The 9,952-nt window shown below is 38.9% G+C and overlaps 1 protein-coding gene across 1 annotated transcript in view; it reads left to right on the top strand.

Moving 5' to 3' along the window:
- Positions 1 to 9,952, top strand: part of LOC118341972 (chloride channel protein 2-like) — a 149,556-nt gene that overhangs the window by 86,742 nt on the left and 52,862 nt on the right. The window contains exons 6-8 of the mRNA XM_035680397.1: positions 3,436 to 3,537; positions 5,244 to 5,328; positions 7,181 to 7,336. Of these exons, the coding sequence (XP_035536290.1) occupies positions 3,436 to 3,537; positions 5,244 to 5,328; positions 7,181 to 7,336 (343 nt within the window). The remainder of the gene's footprint in view (positions 1 to 3,435; positions 3,538 to 5,243; positions 5,329 to 7,180; positions 7,337 to 9,952) is intronic.

Raw genomic sequence — 9,952 nt, 5'->3', positions numbered from 1 at the left:
GCATTCATGTAGTTTCCATCTTCCCCCTGCCAATAGCTGTCAAGCGGGGAAAGTCGGTCAGTGTCTCAGTCAAGTAGGCCAGAAAGAGTTTGTTCTGTGCTACATGCTGCCAAGGGCATGTCTTTGAAGAGTCACACACTATTCTACTTACTGTTTACAGCTTCAGGCTGTAGGAGTGAGGAGGAGGCTGAAATTGAACCCGACTCCTGCATGCAGAAAACATGCACATTGGCACATACACTGTGTATGTGCCAATTAGGGATGTCACGAGAACCGATACTTTGGTACCAAGTCACTGCCATAACTGTGAAAACTTGGCGGTACTCATTTTTCTACAGTACTGTTGTTACTGGGGATGCAGTTCTTCCAAGGCAGCATATTCGCCTACAAATATTCTAGTCTGCTGTTAAAAGCCATAGGAAGCAGTGCAGCTGTACAGATGATTTTACTCGCAAAGCTTTAGTGCACAGTGCAGCTGCCATCAACTCCCCCCGCTGTCTCTTTCCACTTGCGGCTTAGGCTGAGCTCCTTCTCGGAGGCGAGACAGACAGCGGTTGAGGGTTGTATTTTCACAATACTTCACTGTACTGTGTTGTAATTTGTGTTGTGGTGGCAACAAATGCATTTTCAGCTTTAAAAAGAATTAAGCATTAAGGTGCTCTGTGGTGTTTTCTTACTGTGGTGTTGACCGTTTTCTTTTTTTTAATCATACAAAGCTACGTCCTTTCAGTCAGTGTTCTTCAGCATGTGTGTCCTTGAGGTTTAGCAAACACGTGGAATGCCTTTCCTTCCTCGTAAAACTTTTGTAAAGTAAAGAAACTTTTGAGTATTTTGAGGCCTGCATTGCTGGCAGATTGATATGCCACCAGCTGATCAGTGGAGCAGTGTGAAGCCATCAGCAGGAATCTGTATCTCATCACCTCTGTGGTTTTTATGTCTACGCATTTGTCCTCTCAGACAAGCCAGTAGAATATGAGATACAGTAACAACAAAACCAGCACCTGCTCATGAAAATATTGCTATACGATGCCACTAGTGAGCAAAAACTCCACAGAGAACCTTAAAGCGCAAGGTTGGAAAGGTCTATGTTTCTGTTACTGTCAACAAATCTCCTAAGAAGACCAAAACCAAGGTGTTAGTCCGTCTCTCAGTACCCTCCAGCTTCCCTGCGCTGTCTGTTGCTCTTATCCCAGAGCCCACTGGTTCCTAATGAAGACTTAAATGGGTCTCAAATATATAGTCAAATATAAATATATAATCCTTGTATCTCTCATGCAATCAGACTGTTAAATGTTCATGATGGTGATCCTGTTTTAGTCACGAATGACTGGGTGGGACGATAATAGCTGGATGGAGATTTTATTTTATTCTTTCACTGAATTTATCTTTTTTTCTTTTTTCTTATCTTATGTATTATGTACTGTATGTGCTATGCTTTATGTTCATGTCTGTGTTTTTTACCTGGCTGCGAGACAAATTTCACCTCATTTCACTTGAACAATCAAGTTAAAGTTGAAGATAGTTAATTGTAGTTTTCGGCACACTGCTCAAATAGGAGTAAGCAGTGCCTTTATTGGAGACTATTTCCAGCTGTGGATTAATACACATTTGGTTTGATTAGTATTTATGGCAGCAGGCTGGTGAATGTGGAATTGAGTCAAAATAAACTACAGTGAATGGGGACTAGTTTATTCATGACAATGAAGGAACATGTCTGCCAGTGCAACAGCGTGGCTTACTGATGTGTTTTTAATGGATTTTAAACAATGATGGAGCTCTATGGCACCAAGGAAGAAGATTTATCAGCCTTTGGATACACACACAGTTGTTAGTGGGATACATTCATTGTTGTTTTTTGTCTTTTTTTTATGGGATTTGTTGACAATAAGGAACATATATAATCTGCCTACATTGAGGCTCGGTAGTGAGTGTTGATTACTGGGCTGAAGTCACCAGAACTGATAGTTATGTTTCATATATTCAGGTCTTTTTAATTTGTTTCATATCCATTCAGATGATCTATGAGACAATAAGTCAGTTTATTGATTTGTCAACCAGCGGACATTTAATCAACAACACGTGACAAACTTTTATAGTAGTATAGTCTCTGAATTTTTAAATTGTTAATGGAATATCTTTGGGTTTTAAACTAAACAAACAGTGTAAACACATTACCATGGCCCTTTGGGAATTTTTGAAGAAGTTTCTTTCTTTTATAGATGAACAGTTAATTGATAGATTAAAAAGTGGTTCTCAACCTGGAGGTCCAGAGACCCCTAGGTGTTCCAGGGGGTCTGCAGAAAAAGATTTTATTTTCACTATTATTTCACTGACTAAAGGTTAGTCCAGTGAGATAATGTATAAGAATCACTATTCTGTTGATAGATTTCACACCCTGTCATTAATCTGCCAGGGATCCCTAAGACTATATCAAATGTGGGTCAGTGGCCCTTGGGGGTCCTAGACCATCAGAAAGGTTGAGATTTGCCCTAGGAGAAGCACCAGGCTGGTTGAGATGCCTTTTATCTGATCATACCCCTAAAATAGTACCCAAACCCTCATTCTGATTTTCAGCATTAACCCAAATTCTAGCCCTGAACCAGCCCACAGAGAGAGGACATGTGGTCCTTTTTAAGGGTACAACTACAAAGAACACAAAAAGGAACACATGCAGTGTTTTCCTCGGCTGCACAACGGGGACAAAGACTCCCTCATCATCCTGTTCATTATTTATTCAGATGTATTTGACAGAATTAATAATGCAGCAAGATACATTTATAAGCATTAGGTTGTCTGCATAGCTGTCTGAGTCTATTCTTTCTCTTCCTACCTTTATTTTCCTCTTACTGCCACGAAGAGGACTCCCACTGAGCTTTTAAATGCATGCTTATGTAAACCTCTTTTTTTGCTTTGACTCCCCCACACATCCCCTTTTGACTGTATGCTCTCTCTCTTAGCTGTTATTCCCTGTTCATTTTTCATCTTTAGTATGTTTCTCCTTTAAATGTGTTTTTGTTTTTCTCTGTTGTTATTTTCCTCGTCTGTATCTACGGTGCAGAAAAAATCCTCCCCCCAGGATTTGTTGATTTTCTCTTTTTCCTCCCTTCCCATCAGATTTGTACATATTTCTCATACATTATGTGGATTGGGGCAACTGTAAATATGATTAAACTGCATTACATTTACGCCTATGCCTGACATCCGCCTCCACTGTAGTGTATGGTAGTGAAGACTCATTACTTTTACAGCGCTTTTATTGTGGCCAAATGCACCGGGGACGACCTATGGAGTTGGTTTGAGAGAAAAATGTTATGATTGTGCTTTGGTTTGTTTCAGCTTGGATTCATTTGTTCCATCCAGTTTAAATTTGATTACCCAGAATGCATTTTTATGCCAAGTAGAAAAATGCCCGTCTCTCCCTGTGTGTCTCCGCAGTATCGCCAGTGGTTTTGGTGGGGCTTTGTTTGTCTACCTGAACAGACTGATTGTGCAGTTCATCAGGAAACAGAAGGCCATCAACAAATTCCTCATGAAAAAGTAAGTTCTACCAGTTGTGGAAAGTAACTAAGTACATCTTATACCGACAAGTTAACTGATAATTTTACAAGCTGTAGTTCACTCCCAACATCAGTTGGATAATTTAATATCCATCTGTCCTAACCCAATCTAACTGACATCATCATTAACTGAAGTTCACCAAAAAAACTTCACAAACATGCTTTGCCTTTCGTAGAACATAAATCCATTTAAAGCTTTGCATAAGAATTCAAAATAAATTCTCGACTGATAATTAATTGGCAACAATTGAATTTTTTATTAGGAATATTCCCATTGAGATTTTAAATCTCTTTTACAGTGGATTCCTGGCCAAGACAGCAGCACAAAGTTTCAGATAAAAGAAAAACAATAAACTAAACAGTAAAACATTAAGACAAACAGCATAAAAAAAATCTACTTAATGAGGTTTTTGTAATCTTCCATGCTTCTAAAATCTAGTTTAAAGTGAAAGTGCTTTTAAAGGTTTTACTATTAATATCAATTTCCCATTATCAACCAATGATCTATCTGCCCTGACATATATAATTAAAATGCTGCTTACACAGTTATGCATCAGTAATGATAATTTAGTAATATAATAATGTCTGGAAAGGTGGCTATTCTGCTATTCTTTTACTTTTGCTATTTTAAGTAAATTGTTCTGAAATTAATCCTGTTTATTTACTTAATTCGTCTTTTTACATTGACGTGTTGGTACTTTTACTTTAAAACATCCAAATATTTGTGCCAGCTTTACTTTGCCATTCCAGCCTATTGTGATTGAATGCATAATTTCAGCCTTAATGTAGATTAAGGCACATTAAGAACAATTCCCCATCACTTGATATGAATGTGACGGGGAGTCATATAGGATGTGATAGGATGTGTATTGCTTCATTGGTGAGTTGTTGATGTGGCTGTCTACACTGAGTGAGTCTATCCCGAACATCCTCTGAGATCATTGTTAGTGAATTACTTACTGTAAAAACTAGAGCTGAAATGATCAACAAGATTTTTGATTACAACATTTGATTACAATTTGATGACAAGCAAAACTTGTTTAAAAAATACCAAACAATCTATGCTTCCAGCTTCTCAAACGAGAGGATTCACTGTTTTTTTTATCATATATGTAAAGTGAATATGTTTGGGTTTTTGACTCAACAAAGCAAGACATCTGAAGACGTCAGCTTGAGTCTAGAAAGCTGTGACTGGCATTTAGTTCATTATTTATTGACATTTTATACACTAAATAATTGATTGGAAAATAAATCTGCTATTAGTTGCAGCCCCAGTAAAAACAAACCTAAACCTGGTGATCACCTGCACCTTCACATGGAAGCTTTAGAGGTTATTGAGGGTTTGGTGATGCTCATAACAAACACATAGCATGCCTTATAGTGGGAATATACAGCAACACCAGTGTTTTCCATTAGTCTGAACCCTTGCCGCAGTGACATTAATAATGAAAGCATTAATGACTGTTGTGTTAATTCACTTATTTACTGTACCCCCTCTGATTGGGCTTTAGATTATTTAATATATTGATGTTAACTCAAGCAAAACATGCCTTTTTCCAATGAGCCTATTTATTGTGCCCAATACTGATTGTTTTTGTGTTTTCCTAGCTTTAATACACTCTCTGTCTGCCCTCTCCATTTTTCTCTCTCTCTCTCTCTCTCTCTCTCTCTCTCTCCCTCCCTCAGACGTCTGCTGTACCCTGCACTGGTCACTTTACTTGTTTCCACACTAACATTTCCCCCTGGATTTGGACAGTTTATGGCTGGCAAGGTAGGTTCTGTACTCCCACTCAACACATGCTATTATTTTTTATACAAGCTGCACAGTGGCCATTGCTGTAATTCAAAAATGTGGGGGGAAAAAAGCCTGTGGCATTACCTGTCGACCTAATTTATCTGTAATGTATTCGGTCTGCAGCAGCACAAACTCTGAAATGAACACATCAAATTAATGTGTATTTAAGCTTGATTTATATTTCCTTCATAATATATTGTTGTGCTCTTCATGCAGCTGCACAGAGCAGCTGTGTAATGAACCATTTTAGATCATTCTATTGTTTCTTAACAGCGTGATTAGCATTCATGTTTGTGTGTGATTGTTTATTAATACTCATAACACTGGTTAAAATGTGCTTTTGTGTGTATCATCTGTGTACACTGGAGACTTGGGTGAGCATACTGTCCTTTTGCTCCTGGGGTGACTCATAAGAGCGTGTGTGTGTTCCCTCCAATTTCACCCCCTTCATCCGTCTAATTATCAGAATTAGAAATGGAATATTCTGTGCATCCTCAAGCCTTATACACACACACATACACACAGCAAACACACGCAGGACACACAGATACACACACACACACACACACACACGCTGTTTCTCAGTTTTGGTTCCTAATGAGAGGGTGAGTCAGGCTTTTGAAAGCTCAAAATCTGCCTACACTGGCCCACTCCTCTTAAAGCCCTTCGCTGGAGAGCTCACTCAAAATTCTGTATCTTAAATCCCCCTGTCTTGCTCTCATTCTCCTCTGTCATCATTTCTTTGGCAGTGTGCGCTATCATCACCACCAGTGTCTCCAGCTATCCTGGCTTTAAAACGACTATAGATGAATTTGTCTTCCCGCCTGCTATCTGAAATCTCCAGTGACATCTTTTAACACACATTCAGCACCCATTCTGGCCTGCTATATAAACTTTGCATTTGTGGTACTTTTTATTTCCAAGTAGTAGTGTTTACATTTACATCTCAGGCCGGATGCACGGAAGGCTTGTGAATCTCTGACATAAAGTAAAATTTTTGAGTTTTCTCAAAAAGTCTTCCAGAGAATCTGTCAGAAGAGCAAAATTGACTGTGTATCAACAGGCATGCAGAAAAACAAAACCACCAGCTTTCTCCTGGATAGAGAGGAGCACAGGGTCTACCAATATTTTGAAGCACCTTGTTGAACATGCAGTATTTTCATATGAATCTGAAATAATTACCGGCCATTAGGCAGCTCTAATGCCTGTTGTATTAAAGTATTATACAACAGATTCTCAGTGGAAATTCTGCCATTGGCCAAAGCAAGCGTAATACAGTTACAGGAACAGGGCCAATGTCACATTTACTGAATCAATGAATTGATTCAGTGCATTCACATAAATCCTTAAAGATATAATATGTAACATTACTGCATTAACATGTCTAAAAACAACTGTGATCTGTTAAATATTATGTTAAGGTGTGTACTCGCATTATCCCAAATGTTGCCAACAATGATCAAACACAAAGATATCTGTAATTTTATTCGGGTAACGGTGTGTTTCATTTGGTCGGCTGTTGGTCTAACTCCCGGTGAAACATTGGTAACACAAGGGAGTGAGGAAGGAAGTCGCCAAACTAGCTAACTAGCCACTCATCCGTAAACATGATTTCTGCTGAGTCAGATTTGCATCAACCATGGCTGTTGTTTAACAATGACGACTCCCATGATCCGACACTGCTTCACGACATCATCAAAGTCCGTCTTATATTATCGTTTTAATTGAGAGACCCCTAGTGGCAGAAAAAGTAAAAGAGAAGAAAAATGCTACAACACGCCCACCCATGTTTGCATATGTTGATGATGTCACTTCCTGTGGCCTATAGCTGACCCAGAAGGAGTCTCTGGTGACGTTACTGGACAACCGGACGTGGGCCAAACAGGGCATCGCTGAGGAGTTTGACTACATCGGACACTCTCAGGCCTGGAAACACCCACAGGTCAACGTCTTCGTCACCCTGGTCCTCTTTATTGTCATGAAGGTAGGAGAAAAACACCTGTGGAAAGGTTTATTTATAACTTATGTCAGTAAATGAATACAACATATTCTATTCATCACCCAGCAGTCATTTTTTAATCTTCATATCTTCCCTCTAGTTACTCTACCTCTCTATTTCCACCTCAACCCATCCTTCACTTCCCTTCTGTATGTAAAACCCACACATACAACATGCTGCTGCTGACTATAGTGCCATTGAAGACAAAGGAAGGTCATGAGGAGAGTGTGAATTGAGCATGAACGTATTATAGATAGGAGGGTTTTGCCCTTTTTATTCAATACTGGACCTGTGCTAATGGGAAAGTATTGGAACAGAGCCCATCTCCTCTTGCTGGTAAAGAACAAAGGGAGACTGTGTTAAAAAAAAATGTTGGAAATTGGCCCATCTCCCCCTCAATGTGTTACAAAGTTATGTTCCAAGGAGGCCATTTAAAGTTTCGTTCCACTTTGATGCGATATCGCTGAGTGAATGAGCTGATGGGATATTAGTATAAAAATATATAAGGACAGAGCATATCTTTATACCTCAGTGTTACACTTAATGCTGCCACTGCCATTGTGAATAATGACTGGGTTCAGCCTACATACAGTATGGCTTAATGTGGACACTATTATGTGATTAACAGTAGGTACTGAAACTCACCTCTATGTCCAAAGTAAGGCTAGGGCAGTTCTACCTAATTTTTTTCAAATCTGAAGCTAACACATCTTGTACCGAACCTTTTATCTGTCCTCACTCTTTATTATTCAAAAACCAGTCCAAAATGCAGCCGCCAGACTTTACCCGGAACCAGCCGTCGGTTCCATATTACTCCTTGCAGCCGTTCATTTTAAGCCACCGCTGGCAGTCAGAATAACAAAAATATCACCAGCAGCATTGTTTGTGAAAGAATAGACACATTTATTAAATATTATAAACACAATAATTCTACAGCATTTGGAACAAGCAGTAAAGAACTTAAGCTACACCTCCTTATTTCAATACATATGTAGTCAACATTTCATATCTTCTGCGGCTCATCTGATTCCTTCTTAACCAAAAAAAAAAGCTGATACAGATCTTAGAGTTTTAGATATTTATGGGTTATAAAGCTAAACCTAATTACAGCTGATAGGATTCAGATTTAATAAAATGCTTTTTGTGGTAGTTTTTTATTTTTTATGAATTGAGAGTAATATTACTGGATCATTGCACATTGACTTTCACTTGCATAAGGCTAAGATCTAAAGAGGAACTAAGCTTAGCTCTCCTTGAAGGTGAAAAGCATGAATATATTCACACAAAAATACACTATATTGTCTGTCTATTGTCTCTAAATCCAACGTTTCTCAGAAAATGTACTTTTCAGGGATGTTTAGAACATTTTGTGTGTGCAATTTAAGAGCAAAGCCACTGTTGACGAGCGTTAAGGTTGATGATGCAATGAAGGTGAGGCAAGGAGACAGCACAGAGTCAGAGTAATAACAACACTGAGAGAAAAAATAGTAGCTCAAGGTGCAACACACAAGATCTGTTGCAGTTAGAACTGGGTCTGTTTTTCCAACTTAGTGGTGTCTCTTTTGGATGTGATACAGTGCTGACTGACACAGATAGACAGGTGTATAGCAGCCACTTCGCTTTGGTTTCAGTGTTGCAAGGTCTTAGAGCATCCCACAGGGTTAATCACACAGCTCATTGGTGACAGGTGCAAAGGCAAAAACAAAGCACACACAAGAGCGCATACCTGCAGGCCTACATTCACGCTGTTAAATCCTCTGACACCATTATTTTAATAACTAAGCATGTTAAAAAAATGATGGAAATGGAAATTTGAGGTCAGTCAGACAGCAAAATACATCCATGTAAATATGTATCTTTGGATCCCAGCTGAGGGGAAAGTAGAAAAAAACAATCCTTGTAATATAAAGTATTGGAACCATGCCACTGCACTTTGGCCTCAGTGAAAAAACAAGCTGAACATTTACTATATATATTCATTTTTCTTTTATGAGAGAAAAAGTCTCTCTTCTGGTCTCAGTAACGAGAAGAGGCCAAACAGAAGTTTGGGAGCCCAGATGAACTGTGTGCCAGCTTGCCTGCTACTGTTACAGCTGCTGTGTAAGTGCTGCTGGAGGAGAGTGCTGCTTGTGTTGTGATTAGATTGGCTTTTTATGTCACCTTTATTTATTTGGGTTGCTCTGTTCAGCTGAAATGAAATGTCCTCTTTGAATACAAAAAAACAGAGGTTGTAAATTTCCCCTCACTGCATCAAGAGCGTGTGTGTGTGTGTGTGTTGTGTGTGTGTGTGGCTGTTGCTGTGAACTTCTACAACAACTAAAGCACAACAGAGCCCTGCAGAAGTGGGAGTAGGTGCAGAATAGAATGGAAACTGGGTTATGTGAGTTGTATGTTGTGTGTGTGTGTGGAGGTGAGTACATGGGCAGTTAGCTGCAGTAGAGAAAGCATTTTGACATCTGTTTTTCTCAACTATAGCAAGATAAGTTTTTTTTCCAAAAAGGTAAAAAGTTGGTAATGAAAGGACCATAAACACATTTGTAAAACCAAGACTATGTAACTTTTTAAAGACTAAACACTTTCTTCCTCTTACAAATGAAAAGA

This window comes from Morone saxatilis, unplaced genomic scaffold (assembly GCF_004916995.1).
Source record: "Morone saxatilis isolate NCDOM2014 unplaced genomic scaffold, NCSU_SB_2.0 Contig8, whole genome shotgun sequence".
Classification (NCBI taxonomy): domain Eukaryota; kingdom Metazoa; phylum Chordata; class Actinopteri; family Moronidae; genus Morone; species Morone saxatilis.
Note: the sequence above shows the minus strand (reverse complement) of the source record. Positions and strands in the feature narration are given on the sequence as shown.